General features: G+C 37.1%; 1 protein-coding gene across 1 annotated transcript in view; it reads left to right on the top strand.

Moving 5' to 3' along the window:
- cacna1ab (calcium channel, voltage-dependent, P/Q type, alpha 1A subunit, b) overlaps nt 1-24,050 on the top strand; it is a 200,073-nt gene that overhangs the window by 40,128 nt on the left and 135,895 nt on the right. Inside the window, exons 2-3 of the mRNA XM_051672247.1 lie at nt 119-224; nt 3,371-3,510. Coding sequence (XP_051528207.1) covers nt 119-224; nt 3,371-3,510 — 246 coding nt within the window. The remainder of the gene's footprint in view (nt 1-118; nt 225-3,370; nt 3,511-24,050) is intronic.

Here is a 24,050-nt window from a genome sequence, read left to right as displayed (position 1 = left end):
CTGTGATTATCGAATGCATTGTGATTGTAATAGAATGGTAATAACTACATTTGACTTAGAATTGTGCAATGTTTGGTATGATAAGTCCAGTGTGTTTTGCCTTAACTTTCCCTCTCACTCCGTTTGAGTGGATGATTTTGACCACCATCATTGCCAACTGCATCGTACTGGCTCTTGAACAACACTTACCAGATGGAGACAAAACTCCACTGTCAGAACGATTGGTAAAGTGCAACACACACATACAAACATTCACACTTACAGAATGCATGTGATTACAAATAAACATCCACTGACACCACCACACACATATATACAGTATATACAGTATGTATATATATATATATATATGCATGTGACAGATTTTTTTTTTTTTCATTAGATGTTGTAAGGCTTTTAATTTTCAATAGTAGTTGGAACTTATACAGCTATAATGTAACTCAAATAACTACAATGTAAATGTAACACACAAGTAACAAAATATCATCTATGCTAGTCAGCTCAATAACTTTACCTTGGTGACAAGTTTAAATCTGCAGAATTTGGAACAACAATAAAAGGGTGTTTCCTCAACTTCGGGCAATTTCATGTCCCAGGAGGTGATTTTTATTCATGTATTTTGTTTTATGCATAGATTTGATAGACCCAGACTTTCAATATTAAACTATGGAAATCCATAATAATAATACAAATTATTGCAAGTTTAAATCTATGATATTTACATATCATAAACCATTTCAATATTTGTTGTTTGAAAATGATTTCAATAAATGTTTTAACCATTTGGACTGTTCCAAAAATTATATTTAATTATATTGCATTAATTATAATATAATAAATATAGTAATATATAATATAATAAATATAATAATATATAATATTATAAATATTATAAATGTATAACTTAATATCAATAAATGTAAATATATTTTTTTTTATTATTATTATCATTTTTTTTTTAAGTTAGTGTACTTGTTAACAAAGTAGACAAAAGTGTCAGTGAAGAACATGCTTAAGATTTAATACAAGACAAATGATGTGTGAAGAAAACAAAGGAAAATCAAGTAAATAGCACTATAGTAAGCAGAATAGCAAGTTGTAATTATACCAAATTATGCAAAACATTTATAAATATTATTTAATTATGTGTATTTAAAATACATAAAATGTCAGCTATGAAATTTACTTTAGCAAAACAAAGGAGTCGACCATTTTATTTCAAAAATGTTAAAAATGTCATTTCCATCAGTGTCATTTCCAGCACAGAATTCTATTAAACACAATACAAAATTTGAGATGTGCTGGAAATGACACCGTGGAGGGAACTTTCATGACAAAAATGGCATAAATCTCCTGTGATGCATGTACATACACTGTTGGATATTGTAAGTACGCAAATTAAATAAACTTGTGAGAGTGTGACATTTTTTTAACTTAATTTTACATTCTCGAAATTTACAGGACTAAAAGTGCCCGAAGTTGAAAAAACACCCATATACATAAAGACCACGTACACACTACAAAGTTTTGGGAGTGACAGCCGCATTTAAATTCAGGAGTGAATCCCTTAAATTTTCGTTCCATGGGCCTCATTCATGAAACACGAGCAGAACAAAGTTTTGTGTAGATCGTTCGTAAAGCCGTTCTGACGTGAATTCTTGAATTCATGAAAGTTTTCGTATTTTCAAAATATTAGTCAGTACGAAGGAAATTTACACCTGCTCCCGACTACGTGTAAATCGTGCGTAAGACATCCGAACATGTTGTGTTCTTTCAGGTAAACTGTCATGACTACATGTTGATAGAAGTGAAATTAAATAGGTAATGAAAAAAATTAACTAATAATTAAATGAGTGAAATGAACCTTAAAAAATTACATAAATTAGTAAATAAAAGTAAAAGAAGAAGAAAAAAAAGCTTTGTTTTATACTTATGTAGAAACTTTTCTTTATTGCTTGAATACATTTATTCAGAGTATAATTTTTTTCCCAACTCTGCTTATCGTTTTTCCAGCAGAAGTGCTTGATTATTCTCGAAGAAATTAATGCCCTCTAACGTGACTGGTTGGACAGTTTTTTATTTGATATGAGCGCTATAATTTAGGTTTCATAATTTAGTATAGGTATCGGTAAATCACATTCAGTTGATAACGTATGGTCAATGCTAATGCTGTTAAACCTATAAATAAACACATCGCGGGCATGTGCGAACACAATACAATGGGGGAAATATAAAAAGCCCACACATTGTCGTATAGCTTGTTAATGGTGGTGGACATCCTCCTCCAGGCGTGAACTGAAAATTTTTTACACTCATGTCAAATCATTTTTATTGACTTTTTGAACTGTTTGATTCACAATAGAGTCTCCGATAACAGCAAAAACATGCATAAAAACATAAGTCCTCACTTTCTTTGAGATGCTGTTGTTTGCTAAATCAAAATTTTACAATGTGAATGCACTTCGTTCATAAAAATTATTTCGTTACTGTTTCGCATAGATGTTATCAGCATTTACTAGCGAGTCTGGTGTCTTCCTTATATGGCGTTTTCATGGGCGTGTTTATGATAATTGTGAATGAACATGCACACGCCCCCTATTTATGAATGTTTGGAATTCACTAACATACACGCGTTTTATTTACAAATCTGGGGAGTACGAAGCATTTGTGAATCTGGCGGAAAGTTGTCGGAAAGCTCCATTTTATGCACAATTATGCAGAATTTACCTAAGTTTCATAAATGATGCCCCATGTGTGTAAGGACTAAAGGAGTAACTAATGCAGTTGCGATGATTAAACAATGCTGCAACCTCTGAATGAAAAAACAAAATGCCACCAGTTTAAACCGTTTTGTGCATGCTATATTTAAGCATGCACAATAATGCACAGGTTACATTGAGAGAAACTTCAGGAAAGAGAGAATGGAAATATAAATGAATGAAGACAAATACCTCTGTTTGCATGAATTATACCAGGAGAAGACGGACACATAACTCATGTCATTAACAACTAGTTGTTCAGTTCAGTTCCGTACACACTACGTGGAATTTATTAAAAAATGCGTTTGTCACTATTTTAATTTTTCGGGAGTTAATTTCGGGAGTTGTAGAATGCTATGGTTGTAACTCCCATAAATGACCAAACTAAGCACTGAAAAGTGAACTGACTACCATATTTAGCTGCAGTGTATATGTGGCCATATAGTGATACTGTCCCATTAGGGCAGAAACGTAATCCCAAACACTGACTGTGTGAACATAGCCACTGTTTTATTCACTTTGATACCCACAAAGACACAAGCACAGTCTGAATGTTTAATTATAAAATGTCCTCACTAATGGTCCTGTCTACGATTTCTTCTTTCTCACAGGATGACACGGAGCCGTATTTTATTGCTATTTTTTGTTTTGAGTCGGGCATCAAGATTTTGGCACTTGGATTCGCCTTTCACAAGGGCTCCTACCTGAGAAACGGCTGGAACGTGATGGACTTTGTAGTGGTGCTCACAGGGTGAGTTATACAAGCACACATACACAATGGTGTCAGATTCACTATTCTTATTTACATACAGGAACACAATTACATTTGTCAATCGAATACTTGATTCTGGAGTCAAATATTTTAGTATAATGATTGCTAAAATATATATTTGACTGTTGTCCCAAGCAGCTGATTTCCTACATAGTTTCATGTCTCTTGTATCTCTTTGCAGTTTCTTTCATCTCACGTACTATAATAGAATAATATATCTCAAATCAGTATGTCCCTTTATTTATTAATTTGGTAAGTAGCTATGTAACAAGTGACATAATGTACAGTAAGCTGGTCATGATCCCAAAATAACCCCTTTTCAGGATGATACAAGATCACATTTTTGGAGTTTATTTGATAATGACCGGCTGATTGTACATTATCACTTACATGAATACTAAAAGATTTACTAATCAGATGGCCACTAAATATGCCCAGAGAAGATACACCCCTTCCTGAACTCTACGCAAAGCTACGCACACAGCGGAGGTCTGGTTGGACACAGGCTCCCTTGTGCCTTAATGAGCACACACACACACACACACACACACACACACACACATATTCTCAGACACAGGGCAGATCACAGCAGCACTGTAGGGAGCAACCATCAGGCCATGTCTGAAATGTCACCTCAGAGGGAGGCACAAAGAGAGAGAGAGAGAGAGAGAGAGAGAGAGAGAGAGAGAGAGAGAGAGAGAGATGGGTGTGTGTGGGGGTGTGTTGTAGTATTGCAGTGCTAAGGAAGGCAGGGTCATGTGACTCCATTACTCTATTCCCCTGGGCTTTGGAATATTGGAAAATGAGAGGGAAAGAAAGAGAGAAGGGAGAAGGTGTTGATGTGGAAAGAAGTACTATAGCAAATACAGAAAAAAGAAGAGAAGACAAAAGGAGACAAGATGAGACAAAATAAGATTAGATGAGAAGAAATGAGACAAAAAGAGAAGAGAGAAGAGATGAGACGAGATGAAAGGAGACAAGAAGAGAAGAGACAAAACGAGATGCATGAAATAAGAGATAAGACAAAACGAAAGGCGAAAAGAAAACATGAAACGAGAAGAGATCAAACAAGATGAGATGAAATGAGTCAAGAAGAGAATAAACAAAACAAGATCAGACAAAGTGAGAAGGGACTAAACGAGTCAAGAAGAGACGAAACGAGATGAAATGAGATGAAAGGAAACAAGAAGAGAAGAGACAAAACGAGACGAGATCGAAAGGAGAAGAGAATAAATGAAAGCTTAAGAGAAGAGATGAAACGAGAAGAGACGAAACTAAATGAGATGAGATAAAAGGAGGAGAGAAGAGACAAAATGATTTGAGATGAATTAAGAAGAGAAGTGACAAAATGAGTCGAGAAGAGAAGAAAATAAATGAGATGACACAAAATGAGTCGAGAAGAGGAGATGAAACGAGATGAGACAAGGTAAAAGGAGACAAGAGGAGACAAAACAAGACAAAACGAAAGGAGAAGAGAAAAGACAAAACAAAATGCGAAGAGAAGAGATGAAATCAGAAGAGACAAAATGAGACGAGATGGTGATGAATTGAGAAGAGACAAAACGAGATGAGATGGAGATGAATTGAGAAGAGACAAAACGAGACAAGACAAAACAGGTCAAGAAGAGAAGAAACGAAACGAAACGACAGACAAAATAAGAAGAGACTTAACGAGAAAAGACTAAATGATTCGAGAAGAGACGAGACGAAAAACAAGATGAAATGAAATAGGAGACAAGAAGAGGAGAGACAAAACAAGATGAAACAAAAGGCGAAGAGGTGAAACGAGAAGAGACGAAAAGAGGAGGGAAGAGATAAAATTAATTGAGATGAATTAGGAAGAGAAGAGAAAAAACGAGAAAATACTAAACGAGTCGAGAAGAGAAGAAACAAAACAAGTTGAGACAAGATAGGAGGCAAAAAGAGAAGGGACAAAACAAGACAAAACGAATCAAGAGGAGAAGAAACAAAACAAGTCGAGAAGAAACTAAATGAGAAAGGAGACAAGAGAAGAGACAAAACGAGAGGAAACAAAAGGAGAAAAGAAAAGTCAAAACAAAAGGTAAAGAGAAGAGACGAAACGAGTTGAGAGGAAAGGAGGAGGGAAGAGAAGAAACAAATGAAACAAGATGAAATGAGAAGAAACGAAACAAGACAAGACTAAACAAGTCAGGAAGAGGAAAGATGAAACGAGATGAGACGAGGTGAAAGGAGAAAAGAAGAGAGACGAAACGAAAAAAGAAAAGACGAAATGAAAGTGAAGAGAAGAGATGAAATGAGAAGAGACAAAACAAGATGAGACGAAAGGAGTCGAGAAGAGAAGAAACAGAAAAAAACAAGATAAGACGAAATGAGAAGAGACAAAACAAGATGAGACTAAACGAGTTGGGAAGAGAAGAGACGAAACGAGATGAGACAAGGTGAAAGGAGACAAGAAGAAAAGAGACAAAACAAGACGAAACGAAAAGAGAAAAGATGAAATGAAAGGTGAAGAGAAGAGATGAAACGAGAAGAGACCAAACAAGATGAGACAAAAGGAGGAGGGAAGTGATTAAATGATTTGAGATTAATTGAGAAGAGACAAAACGAGACAAGACAAATCGAGTCGAGAAGAAATGAAACAAGATGAAGCAAAATAAGACTAAACAAGAAAAGACTAAACGAGTCGAGAAGAGACTAAACGAGATGAGATGAAAGGAGACAAGAAGAGATTAAACAAGACAAGACAAAATGAGAAGAAACTAAATGAGAAAAGACTAAACAAGATGAGACAATGTGTAGAGAAGAGAAGAGAAGACCAGAACAGCTGATAGAGGAAACCAAGATGGACTGAAAACCAAGCATAGATAGTGGAAATGAAGGGAAGAAGGCAAAAGAAAAGAACATGGACGATAGAGGAGGAGGGGGAAAGGGAAGAGAATGAGAAGAAGAATGAGTGAAACATAAGGGAGCAAAGTTAGCAGGGTCAAAAGATGCCTGTGTGTTTGTTAGCTGCTGCAGTAACCTGCTTTTCACTACTGCAGTTGATCAATCAACCAGCCCTGGTTTTAGCAGATCCACACACACACACACACACACACACACACACACACACACACAGCTGCAAACCTGAACATAGCTAATCATTAACTACATCCTCAATACACACATTTTTACTCATCGTTGACTGCTGTGTGTGCATGTTGGAGGTAACTGTAAGTGTCAGCTGGCTTTCACAACAGTATCTGTGTGTGTGTGTGTGTGTGTGTGTGTGTGTGTGTGTGTGTGTGTGTGTGTTAGAGAAAAAGAGCTGCACTTTGATGATAAAATGCATCCTCCTCCACGCTGCTTCCTGCAGCTTTGATTACTATTTACAGTCAGACTCTTACACACCTTTACTCACTGGAACACACACATACAGTACAGAAGCTCTGTCATGTTGTGTCACTCATTATAATGGAATCAAGTGGTCATGTTGTTCCCTCTCGGTCAGAGATACACAGAGAACCGTTACCAAAAGAGGTGTATCAGGCCTCCTATGTGTGCCAGACTTTGGACCCACTGTGTTCTGTTGATGTCCAATGGGTGATTCTCACAAAACCTGTCAAGAAAATGTCCTTTTTTACTGTAAAATATAATGTCTTACACGGTAATAAGCATCATCGTTGAAAACAATGTAAATAATAAAAGTAGAACATCTGGACGTGTTACGGTATTGAGAATTTGGGGGGTAAAATGTGCTTAAGTGTCTTAAAAATACTGTCACAATGCACAGAAAATATTAATGGTCCTAAATATAGGATTCATTGTCTTTATGCAAAATATATCTTTTATTATTATTATTAATTTGGGGTTAAATATGACCAGTGGCCTGTTGCACGAAGCTAGCTGTTTCAGAGTAAGTTTCAGGTTGAGAAAACCAGATAGAGCCAAACTGGTTTAGATCAGGTTCAGCGATCTCAAGAAGCTCGGTACAAACATTCTCTGTCAACTCAGAGTTTAATCCCGAGTTCGTGGTTAACCCTGAAGCTCGTGCACATAAATGAGAGACTTTTGTCACGAACAGCCAATGGATGAAGCTTGGAGAGAGTCGGCGTGATTTACTTCTCACGAGACATTCAGCGTGATTTACATCTCCACTGAAGATCAAGAGATCATTATGAAAATATGAAGCATTTGAACATTTACACAGCATGAAGAAACACCGCTGCTGGCACGGAAAAAAAACTGAATATAATGTTTAATTTAACTGATATAGGTTCACAATAAGACACATGCTTATTCATTTTAAAAGCATACAAATCTATATATTTATCTAAAATGCAAAAGCTTTTATTTTCATTTAAATTAAAAGCCTAATATAATTTAATGAAGTGCAAGCAATGTCACTTTAACCAGTAAATTTGTTCATGTGCAAAGACTCGTCACACAATAAATTTGTCCTTAAAGTGTGGGAATCATTAGTATTAGTATTTTTTTCGAGGTTCTCAGTATTACGCACTGCATACAGGTACAGTATGTTAAGAAATGCCAAGAAACTCAATAATACATTTTAATGTGCTGCTCAACAGATAAAAGGTTCCCCGATCTCTCAAATAAACCATCTTATAATATCTTAATATGTAGGTAATATATTAATTCGTAATATATAAATCTAAATTAATTTTATATATACATTTCCCTGTGAAGCACACTTTAATTTGCAGCGAGAGATACAGGGGTGTCAGAGATGTCACTTTACTCACAGCTGATTGGTTCAGCATATATTTGCGATCTGTAACTCAGAATAAAACCTGCTCCGGAGCAGGTTATCCATGTGGCGTAAGTTGCTATGGCGATGAACTCCGGTAAAAACCAACCCACCTTCTTGAGCCTGAAAACACAGAGTTTGCTCAAACTAAACTCAAACATACATGGGTAACAACTGAAACCAGCAACAGGCCTCAGGACATTTTCTTGTTAGCATTTGATATAATTTTATTTGGTCTTTTTTGGGAGGGGGGGGGGTGGTTGTTTGTTAACAGAATTGTTTATCCAAAGCAATGTATGCTACAGTAATAGTAGCGGTATAGGGACTTGCTTGAGCAACCTGTAGTTGTAGTTAAAGTGTCTTGTTATTGCACAATTATAGGAGAATCTCAGATTCTTAGTTTCTGGTTCTTGGGGTGTTCCTACATGAGATTGCTCCAACAGCTTTTATGTTCCCAGACAAGATCCATAATCTGGGGCTATTTTTCCATGTAAAGAGACCCTGGGGAAAATAACTTATCAGCTTTGCTAATGAACATTCACTCAGTAGTCCTGACTGTTAAAATACAGGTAAATTGATGCTTACCATAGTAGGATTATTGCTCACCACTTGTGCATTTTGTCTCCACCGCCAGTGCTACTGATTGGCAGAGGTTTTTGCTTGGTGTTAATATCAACGTTGCACATGGCTGGCTACAGTTTTCTTCTTAGCATTGCGGCCATACAAACGAAACTTAAAATGTGACGATTTACTCCTGAAATGTGTGTGTCTGTATCAGGGCTGTAGCAAGGAATTCTGGGCCCCGTGAATATATATTGCTCTGGGCCGCTTACCTATTAAAATAATACAGTTTTGAATATATTGTGGGCCCCTCTGGACCATTGGGCCCCTAGAATCGTTGCCATCTTTCACCCTTCTTGCTACGGCTCTGGTCTGGATTACTTTTAGTTTGAATTAAATGTAGTTCTACAGTTAGAATTAGTCCTAAATGAACACCAAAGATATTTTGTTTCAAATCCTGTTTTAAATGCTCTTTAGTGTCAGTAAAGTGAAGATGTTGGATATGACAAGGACTGCAGTTGCTGTACTCACCTCGGAGATTTTTAAATCAAGGCTGCAATGAAGCGTGATGGCAGAGTGACATGCTCTCATGAGCTCTGAGCAATTTGTTACTGGTTAAAGAGGTCAGTTCAGAAATGCTTGTGTTGACAAATAACTTACTTCTACATGAACGTTTTTTTGACATCAATATTTTTAGGTGTACTGTACATAGAAAAGGTGTTTTAGGTGCTGTGACTGGTCAATATTTCCTTTGCAGTTCATTTAAATAGTCCTGTGGTGTGACAAATGAATTTCTGAAAATAAAATTAAAATGCGGCTGCGTGCATGAAAGGTCAATAGCGCTTCATGGTCAACATGGCCGTTAGAGACGTTATTAATGTAAACATAGTCGAGTGATTGCAAACAGGTGGAACAAAAGCAATCAGATCTGAGCATTAGACCTTGCAGTGGCCGTCTGTTATGTTGTTAATATTAATCAAACAACAATACTGAAAAGAAAAACCACTCACTGCCATAGGGTATATAGGGTTCTTAGTTTACTTTATACTTTTTTCCTAATTAACTACTTTAAATAAACATGAAGTAATGTTTACATAATTGAGAAACACTTGAAGAAAATATGACATTGTTTTAATTTATTATTAACATTTATATTTAACTTTTTAGTAAGCTAAAGGGGTGTGTTAAATAGCATATTACCTATTTTTACTGTGGTATTGAAATTGGTATCGAGAACCGCAGAACTGCGTCAACCGCTCTGCCATAGTTCTGCGGTTCTATGGCACCGCAGAACCATTTTAGTACTACTAAAATGGTTCAAGTTCCATTTTAGTAGAACTTGAACCCTCCTATGGTATTGAAAAATGGCACCTCCCTTTGGTATTCGCGGTCATTTTTGACCGGAAGGGTCAGATATGCAACCCTTATGTTTTTTGACGATGTTGATAATGATACCAATTCTTCTTCCCTGAAGTAAGAATAATAAAATTATGCATTTCTGTTGGGATTTTATGCTATTTTGATCTTATTTAAATGTAAATTTCTAAATTTTACCATTAATTTGCATATTAAAAATAGGCTAATTTTGGAGAAAATTTTCAGAACCTACACTTATATAAGTTGAAACATGAAGAAAATATGAAAATGTGACATAAATTGGAGGCAGCTTACTGCCATCTGGTGAACAAAATATAAATAACATGACTTGAAAACCATATCATGCGAGTAACAGACAGTAGATGCTGTAGCCACCTATTATATAGTTTGATGGCTTGTTGTAACCTAATTTTATATTTTATGACAAGATATGCATTTGGATATATATTTAGACATTATCAAACTATTATTTGTCAAAATTTAGCATTTTAAAATTTATTTGAAGTGTCAGTTTTTGCAGTTAATGACATTATGCTTACAATCAAACCTGACCATGGTGTTACAAAGAGAAGACACAGAATCAAGAAGCATTTTTCTACCAATAATTTATTAAAATTTAATTTAATAGCTCAAAGTAAATGCATAATAATGTCAAGAAAATGAACATCAAGAAACAGAGATGAACTGCAAAATTCTGAAAATGCAATTAGAGTATAAAACAGAAGAATCAGAGTAAACATTTTGCAATTTCAAACTTTCTATAATAAAAAGTTATTTTGCAAAGTTTTATTTTGTGTTTGTGTGTGTGTGTGTGTGTGTGTGTGTGTGTGTGTGTGTTAGATTGCTGTCATCTGCTGGAAAACAACAGATGACATGTAATGCCAACAATGATCAAAATATGCTATAGATCTCCACTTATTGTTGCCCTGATTCTGTGTGTGTGTGTGTGTGTGTGTGTGTGTGTGTTCTGCATTGTGAGTGTGTTATAGTCTCACTAGTTCATTTGTGTGTGTGTTTGTGTGTTAGTGGGTGTGTATGCTTTGCACTGAGGATGTTTTAGAGTCTCACCCTGTCATTTCTGCCTGTTTTATTATTATTTTCTGCACTGTGGCTGATTTATTGATTGAATTTGATAGATAAAAACATTGCTCTGTTTTTGGTCTTTCCCATTCGTTTTCAATTGTCGGTCAAGTTTGACCGCTAATACAAAAGGTGTCGCTTTTTTTTTTTTACGACCACACAGATTTATTAAATCAAGCCCAACTGTTTTTTGTTTTGTTTTTTATGATTAGATGGCAAATGGAGGAAAAGTCAACAAGTCTTGTACTGCTGAGATAAAGGAAACTATTTTTTATTAAATAAGGAAAATGTATTTCAGTGAAAAATCACAGAACACCATAGGAAGGTTAATCCGGTTATTACTTCCCTATCACACTCTGTATTACCACTGTCACTGCTTTTGTGTGTGTGTGTGTGTGTGTGTGTGTGTGTGTGTGTGTGTGTGTGTGTGTGTGTGTGTGTGTGTGTGTGTGTGTGATTTGCCAATGTACAGTTATTACTTGGCAGATTCCTGAGTCGTGACTGTTCTGGCTATTGGCTGCCTGTGCCGTGCCAATCTGTGACTTTACTACTGGCACACACAGTGAAGAGTGACAGAGAGGAAAAGATTGAGAGAGAGACAGAGAGAGATTGAGAGAGAGAGATTAAGAGAGTATAACACCATGGTTTAGCCTGTAAAAGATTTTAGGTTTTCTCCATTTCTGGACACCCCTTAGCGCTGCCATGCGCAGCTGTTTCCATAGCGATATTATGTAATAAGAGAGAACAACTGAAGGCCAGAGAAGGCAATGCTCTCTCTGCCTTTATCTCTTTATCATTGCCTCTCTATGTAGCTTCTTCTCCCTGTGTTTACACACACATATCCACTCATTTTAATGTTATGTGGGAGATGCCATCTGTGTGTATTAGTACTTGCATGGCTACTTATTTTTACTAGTAAACTAACTACCCAGATTGAGTAGTTTTTGTTTAGTTTTTTTCTCGGCAGGTCAATGTTTACCTTATGTAAATGACTTAGGGGTTGCGTTAACCTTGATTTTTCCACTATTTTCCACTTTTGAAAGAAAACCATATAAACCATGGAATGTTAATTTTCATTTGAACAACCTTTGGTGTATGTGGTATTAAAATAGTTTTAAAAGCTTAAAATTTTTAGTTTATACAGGCCTTACAGTCAGAAAGAATATCAGACAGAGAGAAAGTCAGATTGACCAACAATGCATTGCTATTTACAACTTGCTAAGGTTGTCTCACTGGTGACTAGGCTGTACTGGCTTGTTGCTACAGTAGGTGTTTCTAGGTTTTTTGGCTGGTTGCTATGCATTGCTGGGGGGTTTGTCTGTTGCTAGGCATTGTTAGGGTGCTCTGACTAGTTGCTAAGCTGTTCTGGCTTGTTGATAGGCATTTCTAGGGTATTCTAGCTGGTTGCCAGGCATTGCCAGGGTGTTCTGACTTGTTGCTAGGCTGTTCTGGCTTGTTGATAGGTGTTGATAGGGTTTTTTGTCTGGTTGCTAGCCATTGCTAGGGTTTTGGGCTGGCTGATAGGCATTGCTAGTGTGTTATGGCTGGTTGCTATGCTGTTCTGGCTCATTGCTCTATGAGGATTATTTCAACATCACTCCACTTTGTTACGATGTTTTGTGTCTGGTTTTAAATCGGGATCATCTGCTGTAAGTAACGACATGCCATTTCCCATATTCCGTTTATGCTTCCTGAGGCAACAAATGAAAATGCGACAAAAACCACGTATGTATGTTACATGGGGGTAATAATTTTCGCATATTACTTCATGAAACATAAACCTAATGTGGGAAATTGCACATCGTTACTTGCAGCACAGCATTGCAATTAAAACAAGCCTCAAAACAACCTAACACGGTTCATAGCTCTTGAGTTGAGATTTTTCTAACATTATGACTCATGACTATTCGATCTGATGATGTTACCTATTCCCATTATGATTGTTGTGTTCACATTTCATATGTTATACAGTTGAACTGTCGCAGATTAACACTGAAATTTGCGTCTGTGAATGAGACGCGCATAAGCACACGTTCATAACACATACACAACCCACTACTGCACACACAGTCTGGCTGCTATCATAAATATTACACCATGTATACAGAGATTAGGGTTTGTATTGTGTGTTTTGTTGTTTAATGTTTGTTAAATGCTGTTTATTGCCTCATTTTGGTATGATGCATTATTACTGCTGATTGAAGTTCATTATTCTCTCTCTGTTATCGAGTCATCAGGAATACCGTAACACTCATATAAATGGGCACCATACAATTTATGCAAGTGAATTGCCATTTATTTCTCATTCAAATCACCATTCATCTGTAATATAGGCACTTTTCTGGTTCATGTTACATCTGCCCAACCTTAAATAGCAGCAAGTTCAAATTCCAAGCTTTTAAATGACACATCTTTTTTCAAATGAGAATCTTTTAATGAATAAGATAGAAGTTCTAGGTTAAAGGATTAATAATTAAAACTTTTTTTTTAAATATCGGTTATTGATATTGATCTTGGCCACAATGAGTTGTGAATTATCGGTAATTGTATCGGCCCAGAAATCCATATCGGCGCATCACTAGTAACTAGGCATTGTTAGGGTTTTTGGCTGGTTGCTAGGCATTGCTACGGTGCTCTGACTAGTTGCTAGGCTGTTCTGGCTTGTTGCTAGGCATTGCTAGGGTATTCTGGCTAGTTTCTATGCGTTGCTTGGGTTTTGGGCTGGTTGCTAGGCATTGTTATGGTGTTCTGGCTGGTTGCTAGGCTGTTCTGGCTTATTGCTAGGCATTGCTAGGGTATTCTGGCTAGTTTCTATGCATTGCTTGGGTTTTGGGCTGGTTGCTAGGCATTGTTATAGTGTTCTGGCTGGTTGCTAGGCTGTTCTGGCTAATTGCTAGGCATTGCTTGGGTTTTTTGACTGGTTCACTGGCATTTTTATGTTTTTTATTTTTATTTTTTATTTTTTTTTGGGGTGGTTACTTGACATTGCCTGGTTTTTCTGGTTGGTTGCTACTGTAGATGTTGTTAGGGTTTCATCTGCTTGCTAGGCAATGCTAAGGTGCTCTGGCTGGTTGCTAGGCATTGCTAGGGTATTCTGGCTAGTTACTAGGCATTGGTATTTTTTTTTTTTTTTTTGGCTGGTTGCTAGGCATTGCTTGGGTGTTCTGACTGGTTGCTAAAGTGTCCTGGCTGGTTTCAAGGCATTGCAAGGGGTTTAGGCTGGTTACTAGGCATTGCTATTGTATTCTGGCTGGTTACTAGGCATTGGCATTTTTTTATTTTATTTATTTTTTTGGCAGTTTGCTAGGTGTTGCTAGGGTGTTCTAGCTCGTTGCTAGGCAATGCTAAGGTGTTCTGGCTGGTTGCTAGGCAATGTTAAGGTACTCTGGCTGGTTGCAAGGCATTGCTAGGTTATTCTGGCTGGTTATTAGGCATTGCAAGTTTTTATTTTTATTTTTATTTTTATTTTTTTTACTGGTTGCTAAGCGTTGCTAGGGTGTTCTGGATGGTTGCTTGGGCTAGTTGCTAGGCAATGCTAAGGTGCTCTGGATGGTTGCTTGGGCTAGTTACTAGGCAATGCTAAGGTGCTCTGGATGGTTGCTAGGCCTTGCTAGGATATTCTGGCTAGTTACTAGGCATTGGTATTTTTTTTTTTTTTTTTTTTTTTTTTTTTGGACTGGTTGCTGGGCATTGCTAGGGTGTTCTGGCTGGTTGCTAAGGTGTCCTGACTGGTAACTAGGCATTGCTAGGGTGCTCTGACTTCATATCCTGATCTTTTTACCTTCTCTAACATTACTTTAAAAAGTGGCAAAAAGACCCAAAAAGTGTGAGTTTATGTGTCTGTATGAGCATGAAATGTGTTAACGTAATTGTTGCACCGACCGGACACTAGGTTAAAAGTGCGTTTCAGGAATAGATGCACTTTAAGTGAAGTGTGTTTGTGTGTGTAGATGTTCGAATAAGTGTGTGTGTGTGTGTGTGTGTGTGTGTGTATGAGAGTGTGTAGTGTGGTTAAGGTCTATATGGAGGTGAAGGGAAGGATGTCTTTCTCTAAATGACTGCAGAGCAATAATGATAATGGAAGTGATGGCAGTGGTACAATGTTCACACAGGTAGACAACCTCTCTCTCTCTCTCTCTCTCTCTCTCTCTCACCACACACACACAAACACACACACACACATCATGTTACACACATTAACATATGCTGTCTACATGTATGTCTTGGTGAAGTTGCTCTCGTCCTTTAGAAGGCCTCAACACATGCTATTTGGCACATAAGGGCATGTTGGAAAAAAACAGTGACGTAAAGAGAGAGAGAGTTTTGGATTTATAAGTAAAATTATGGTAAACATTACTTGAAGATACTTAGATGTTTTGTTTTACAACATACTGTTAATTACACACAATCATTGTCAAACGTACATTTTGAAGCCGCCGTGTTTAAAAAAAATTAATAAAACATATTGCTAACAAGTTGCTAGATAAGGACTAAAGGGTTAATTACCACACTGAAACATTCTATATATGGGACATTAATCAGCTATATTAAGAACATAAACATAATGGACCTCATTCATGAAACGTTCGTAAATATATGAGTAAATTAAATGAGCAATTTTCACGTAAAATGGAGCTTTCCGACAACTTTCCGCCAGATTCACAAACGCTTCGTACTCCCCAGATTTGTTAGTAAAACGCGTGTATGTTAGTGAATTCCAAACATTCATAAATAGGGGGTGTGTGCATGTTTATTCACAATTATCATAAACACACCCATGAAAATGCCATATAAGGAAGACACCAGACTCGCTAGTAAATGCTGATAACATCTGTGCAGAACAGTAATGAAATCGTTTTTATGAATGAAGTGCATTCACATCGTAAAATTTTGATTTAGCAAACAACAGCATCTCAAAGAAAGTGAGTTATTGTCATAGCATGTTTTTGCTGTCATCGGAGACTCTATTGTGAATCAAACAGTTCAAGAAGTCAATAAAAATGATTTGACATGATTGTAAAAACATTTCAGTTCACGCCTGGAGGAGGATGTCCACCACCATTAACAAGCTATACGACAATGTGTGGGCTTTTTATAATATTTCCCCCATTGTATTGTGTTCGCACATGCCCGCGATGTGTTTATTTATAGGTTTAACAGCATTAGCATTGACCATACGTTATCAACTGAATGTGATTTACCGATACCTATACTAAATTATGAAACCTAAATTATAGCGCTCATATCAAATAAAAAACTGTCCAACCAGTCACGTTAGAGGGCATTAATTTCTTCGAGAATAATCAAGCACTTCTGCTGGAAAAATGATAAGCAGAGTTGGGAAAAAAATTATACTTTGAATAAATGTATTCAAGCAATAAAGAAAAGTTTCTACATAAGTATAAAACAAAGCTTTTTTTTTTTCTTCTTTTACTTTTATTTATTTTTTTTTACTAATTTATGTAATTTTTTAGGGTTCATTTCATTTATTTAATTATTAGTAAAAATTTTTCATTACCTATTTAATTTCACTTCTATCAACATGTAGTCATGACAATTTACCTGAAAGAACACAACATGTTCGGATGTCTTACGCACGATTTACACGTGGTCGGGAGCAGGTGTAAATTTCCTTCGTACTGACTAACATTTTGAAAATACGAAAACTTTCATGAATTTGAGAATTTATGTCAGAACGGCTTTTACGAACAATTTACACAAAATTCGATTTGCTCGTGTTTCATGAATGAGGCCCAATATTACAACGAACATCTGCACAGACAAGCCAATGAACTGGTGAACTTGAACAAAATGACTTGTGCTTCCTTAAAAACACGCTATATGTAAAGCAATATCCTAAACAAGGGGTTTTCAAACTGAGGTCCCAGGGACCCCCAGAGCGCCACAAGGGGGTGCTATAGGGGATCCGCAAAATTCTTTTGAGAAAAAAAAGTGTAAAAATGTAGAAAGATACACTGTCAACTTAATAAGAAGTAAAAATTTTCCAGATAATATTTTAATAATTTCTTTTGGCTTTAATACAATGACAATATAAAAGCCAATTATTTAATTTAGCAAACAAGAAGTCTTTTTTATATATATATCATGACTACTTTTGAAAATGCACACAGCATACAAGCAGCCTACAAGATCCCTGTCACACTCCTCAAATAAACACCAGCACACACTACACAAATGCACAGTAGTCCCAGATGCACAGGCCTGAGTGTACAGCATTGAATAATGTAGAGTTCGGCTGCATATCAGAATGACCTAGATACAGCACGATAGAAAAGATGGAGAACTCCTGTGCTGTTGCTGTTTTATTGCAGAAACCGGCTGATCTACGACGTCTCGTATGGCAACAACGTGAGCAACCGCCTGTGCAGCATGCAGAGGTTTTGCAACACTAATGAGACTGGTTTTATTCTGTGTATGTGTGTGAAAACTCTGTTCGGTCAGTCGGCAAACAGAGAATAGTTGCCATGTAAAAGGGGGAGGAAGGAAAGATCAATCAAAGGGGACCTTTCTCTCCTATCACTCCTGGCCCAGTTGCCGCGGCAATACCGAGATTCCATCAATGACAGAGGGCCCGTTGCTGCGGCAACGGTTATGAATGAGAGGAGGCTGGTAACCGTGGAGACTTCTTAAAAGAGGAATTGCCGGCTGCTATGGTGATGTCGTGAACGGGGAGAGACCTGGTGGTGTGATGTTGGAGAGAGACTTCCACCATCGTCATCCTCATCTTTATATCAGTTTCCCTTTCTTTTCTTTTTTTTGGCCAAGCAAATGAGCTGTACTGTAGGTAGAAAACAACACAGCATCACACAATCTATTCTTAGTATCTGACAGATAGATAGATAGATAGACAGACAGACAGACAGACACAGTAGCGGATTTAGGCATGGGCGACATGGGCAGTTGCACGAGGGGGCGGCAACTTTGGGGGCGTGTTGAAGCGGGTTTCATCCAGGGCGCCATACAAGCTAGAACCACTACTGGACAGACAGACAGACAGACAGACAGACAGACAGATAGATAGATAGATAGATAGATAGTAAGCACTATATTGGAATTTACACGACACACAGTAACATTTTGTGCATTGTATTCTATAAAACAATTGCTTTCAGAACCTTTAAGTGTATACATGAACACACACAAGCCATTATAATGTTTAGACTTATAAACACAATACATAAACTCTCCTACAGACCCATAGAAGAGAGACAGAGTGATAAACCGGTGCAGAGAGAATCGGGGAGTAATAGATGAATACGTAGCGAGAGAAAGAAACCCCCTTCCGTGAATGTGCATACACTGATTGATTGTCAGGTTTTCCCCAGCAAACAGAGGCCTTGTCACTCCTTTCCCACACCTCTTTTCTCCTTGTGAATCCCTCGCTCCCTTTCTCTATCTCACCCTGTCATCCTCCTCTCCCTGGGGCTGGGGCTCTCTCTCTTTTCCTTTAGCTCTCTCTTTCTGTTGCTCTCACATTCGCAAGGCTAACTGTTTTCTCTCCAGTGATCCCAAATCACACTTTACTCCCTTTACAGGATGCTCCCATTAGTGAGAAAGACTGAGATTTATTTAGCAGTTAAGATGAAGATCAGATGAATCACTAATGGCACTACAATCATTAAACTTTTATTAATTAACTTTATTAATTTAGACAAACATATCTAGATAATTCTGGGTAAGGACGGCTCGGCCTAGTGACATGGTCTGTGATGCAAATCAAAGTCTGATATGAATGAAAGCTTTCAATGTTGTATTGTTCATTTAAACAAATAAACTTAATAGTAGTGCTTACTAAGGCAAGCATCACTATAACCTTTGATTGTACTTAGATGTACTAGATTTAGTACAAATCTGAATCTCTAGGATTCCCATGGATGTGGAAAAATTGACTTATCAGGGAATTAAAAAAATTTGTTTTTCAGGCCTGAAAAAGTCATGGAAATAAGACCTCAAATGTCATGGAAATTATATAGTGAATATATATATATAAAATATTTCATGAGCAAGATATTTTTCTGGTGTAGAGTAAAAATTTCTTGCAATCCATCGTGATGTCAGATTTGTCAGTGAATCTTTCTTTTGAGCAATCTAAATGATTCATTTGCAAATCAGTCTGAATCAAAATGTTATTTGATTAATTAATACAAATTCTCACCTCTTATCCTAAGAATTACCCTAAGAAAAAAATCAACATTAATTTATGTGTTATGCCATAATGTGACTACTGTATAATAGAATATTAAGAACTATATACAGTAAGATATACAGTATATATAAGACTACTAAGTTACAAATACAAAAAAACAAAAACAAAAAAATTCATTATGAGGACATTTTTTGCCCCCATGTTTTGAATTTCAGGGGCATTTTTGTCATTTTTTTGTTTGCATTTTTCTGACCCTGGTGGGAACCCTGTATGTTGCCCCACACCATTTGTGGTACTGTACATACATGAATAATACCTTAATTAATGTGGTTTGTTAAGGAGCCATTAAAATATTCTCCAGGTAGAGTTGCAAACTTACACTGAAGGATTCTCTAAAGATTATTTTTACAATCAAAAAATAATTGAGTCTCAAAGATTGTGATTTTACCTTTTGTATTATTGGGAAGTTACCAGTGTAAATTTCATCAACAAAATTACTGACGATTACCTCACTCAAATACAGCCTAGATATTTGAGATTACATCACGTACATCACACTTAGATCAGCACAGACAAAGAAGCAAATGAACAGGTGAACTTGAACTAAGTTAGAATGGGAATCTAGCATTGTGAATATGCAATTTCCTCCTATTCTGAACAAGAAGGGACACTTACTTTACTGTTCACGGTTAAAGAAATGTACCCTACAGTAAAAACCTACTTGAAACATATATAAATATTAAATATCTCATTTATTGTAGGCAGATTGCTGCTATCTGGTGAAAAAAGAAAAATAACATGACTTGAAAATCTTGTTATGACAATAATAGCCAGTAGATGGCAACAGTGTTCTATGCGTTCTACCTTCTAGCTGTGTTAGTCTCACACATTTATTTATTTGTGTGTGTTTGTGTGAGTGTGTGTGTGTTTGTGTGTGAGTGAGTGTGTGTGTGTGTGTGTTCTTCATTTTGGCTGATTTATAGATTGTATTTTACAAATAAAATAAATTAATTTCCTATGGTCGGTCAATTTTGACCGCGAACAGTAAAGGTGTTGCTTTTTTTCACTACCACTTAGACTTATCGAATCAAGTCCAAATATTTTTTGTGTGTTCAGATGACAAGTGGATGAAAAGTCACAAAGCCTTGAACTGCTCAGATAAAGCCATTTGAATTACATCGGAAAAATTTATTTTGGTCAAAAATGATGTCACGTAATTTCCTAAACTGTCTAAACATGAGGAGTTCACAACAGAGTAACTTCTTAAAAGAAGCTAATACGTCAGTGTATTAATTATACAGTGGCAAGAAAAAGTATGTGATCCCTTTGGAATTAGCTGGTGTTCTGCATTAATTGCTTATAAATTGTGATTGCATCTTCATTATAGTCACAAGTATAGACAAAGCACAACAAAGCTAACAACACACAAACAATTATAATATTTTATGTTGTTATTGAACACATCCCATTAAACATTCACAATGCTGTGGAAAAAGTAAGTGAATCCTTAGGCTAAAGATGATTAAAAAAAAGCTAATTAGAGTCAGGAGTTGGCAAACTTGGCATCCAATAAATGAAACGAGACTGGAGGTGTGGGTTAGAGCTACTTTGACTTTTAAAAAGCACTCAAACATTTTAAGTTTGCTATTCACAAGAAGCATCCGCTGACGTGGAACATTCCTTGCAAAAAAGAGATTTCAGAAGACTAACGATCAAGAATTGTTGCAAAGTTGTTGCAAGAAAGAGTTACAAAGTTATCTTGAAGAGCTTAGATATTCGTCTGTCCACAGTTAGGAACATTTCTATAAATAGAGACTTATAGATTAGTAGAGTAGAGATGTAGTACTGTGGCTACTCTCACTAGAAGTGGCCGTCCATCAAAGATGACTCAAAGGGCACACCGCAGAATGTTCAATGTGGTAAACAAGAACCCTAGAGTGACAGCTAAAGACTTGAAGGAATCATTGGAACTGGTTAACATCTCTGTTCATGAGTGTACTATACAGAAAACATTAAACAGGTATGGTGTCCATGGCAGGACACCTCGAAGGAAGCTGCTGCTTTCCAACAAAAACATTGCTGCATGCCAGAAGTTTGCCAAAGACCACCTTGACACTCAACAACGCATCAGGGAAAATGTTTTGTGGACTGATAAAACTAAGGATGATTTGTTAAGGAAGAACACGCAGCAGTACATATGGTATAAAAAGGGCACCGCAAACCATCATCCCAACGGTGAAGTATGGTGGAGGGAGCATCACGATTTGCGGCTGCTTCTGGGCCTGGACCGCTTGCCATCATCAAGGGAAAAATGAATCCCAAAGTTTATCAAGATATCCTACAGGACAGGGTGGCTGTGTGACAAATGAAGCTCAGTAGAAGTTTGGTGATGCAGCAGGACAATGACCCTAAACATCAAAGTAAACCCACTACAGAATGACATCAAAAAAGGAAAATCCACCTTTTGGAGTGTCCCAGTCAGAGCCCAGACTTTAACCCAATAGAGATGCTATGGAATGATCTCATGAGAGCCGTTCACACCAGACATCCTAAGAATATGGCTGAGCTGGAGCAGTTCTGTTAGGAAGAATGGTCCAGAATTCCTTCTGAACGTTGTGCAGGTCTAATCCATAGCTACCGGAAACACTTGGTTGAGGAAGAGCTGGCCCTGCCTAATACGTGACCAAAACGGCTCTATAGGGCCCCGGCAGCCACCAAGGGCCCCCCAACCAGGGGTTCAGTATAACCAAATAATTATTTGCAATACATGTAAATAGCACTGGGCACACAGCCTGGCTATATTTACACCAGTACTCAGATGGAACATATGAAAACTATTAAAAATATTCCAGAAACTGTGAAGAGAAGACATGGAGAGATAAGTATGTGAATTTGACCATCTTCATCCTGAGATCTGATGTGGTGACATTGGGAAGACAGATGTACAGTTGCATGAGCGATCCAGGTCCTCTCTTGCCAATTTCACTATTTTCCCCTTATCGATCTACACTGCCTGGACAAAAAAAAGTTGCATACTCTAATATTTAGTTGGACCACTTTTAGCTTTGATTACAGCGCATTGCATTAATCTTGTATTGATGACGGGAGAGTCGAACCACACTTTCAATGTGGTTAAGTTCAGGACTCTGTGGTGGCCAATTCATGTGTGAAAATGATTCCTCATGCTCCCTGAAAGTAAAAATCCATTGATGGGATAACCTGGTCTTTCAGTACATTCAGGTAGTCAGCTGACTTCATTTTGTTGCTGCATAACATTGCTGAGCCTCGACCTGACCAATTGAAGCAACCCCAGATCATAACACTGCCTCCAGAGGCTTGTACAGTGGGCACTATGCATGATGGGTGCATTATGCACTTCCCTTCTTACCCTGACGCACCCATCACTTTGGAATAGGGTAAATGTGGACTCATCAGACCACATGACCTTTTTCCATTGCTCCACAGTCCAATCTTTATGCTCCCTAGCAAACTGAAGTTATTTCCAATTAGCCTCACTAACAAGTGGCTTTCTTGTGGCCACACAGCTGTTTAGTCCCAATCCTATAAGTTCTCATCGCATTGTGCGTGTGGAAATGCTCTTACTTTCACTATTAAACATAGCCGTGAGTTCTACTGTCGATTTTTTACGATGTGACATAACAGAGCGTTTTAGTGATCTCCGATCACGATCGTTCAAGATTTTTTTCGGACCACATTTCATCCGCAAAGCTGATGCTTCACAACTATGTTTAATGGGATGTGTTCAATAAAGACATGAAAGATTATAATTGTTTGTGTGTTGTTAGCATAAGGACATTGTGTTTGTCTATACTTGTCTTTGATGAAGATGAGATTACAAAAGGAGTTTGGTTATTTTTAGGAAAGTTTTCTTATGTTGTTTAATCGTACATATTAAACATATTCTAATTATCATCAACTGAAATGTGTTATTTTTGTCAACTACAGTTACACTATTTCCCAGAGTAAAATTGACTAGAATTCATGATAAAATAATTACTAAATTTAAAGGACATTTTCATCAAAAGGCAAACATTTTGACTAAAATAAAAATCTGTGTGAAAATTAAAAGTGGGTGTTACTGTAACAGAATGTGTTCAAAATAACCTCCCATGAAAGGCACTTTCTTTGAAAGTCCACAACAGAGTTTTTTACCAGCCAAATAGGTGTCGACAGGCCCATTCTTCTAATCTAGACAAAAGCCTTTCTCCAGAAGTCTCTTCAGACTTTTGCGAACAGATATACACACAATTACTCTGTCTCTTTCCGTCTTTGTCTGTCTCAATCATCCGCTCACTCCCTCCCTCACACATGTCAGTCTGCTGCTCCATCAAATTTCCTGCAGGCCTTTTAGTGTGTAGTAGAATATGAGCGCAGTCAGCGGCGTCTGTTATACTGACTGCACTTACTGTACTTAAAGTGTTTTTTACCGCCTGACCTGGAGGCAGTTTATTCCTTTCCGCATCTAAGTTTTCACTGTTCCACGAAATAAAGTGTAAACTGATCTTCTTTCAACAGCCTGAGCACTTTAGACCTTATCTCAGATCAGTTATAAGTTCTTCGAATTTCAAATGTAGATTGGCATGT

The sequence above is a fragment of the Myxocyprinus asiaticus genome, chromosome 35, assembly GCF_019703515.2.
Source record: "Myxocyprinus asiaticus isolate MX2 ecotype Aquarium Trade chromosome 35, UBuf_Myxa_2, whole genome shotgun sequence".
NCBI lineage: Eukaryota > Metazoa > Chordata > Actinopteri > Cypriniformes > Catostomidae > Myxocyprinus > Myxocyprinus asiaticus.
The sequence above is the reverse complement of the archived record's forward strand: the minus strand, read 5'-3'. Positions and strand labels throughout refer to the sequence as shown.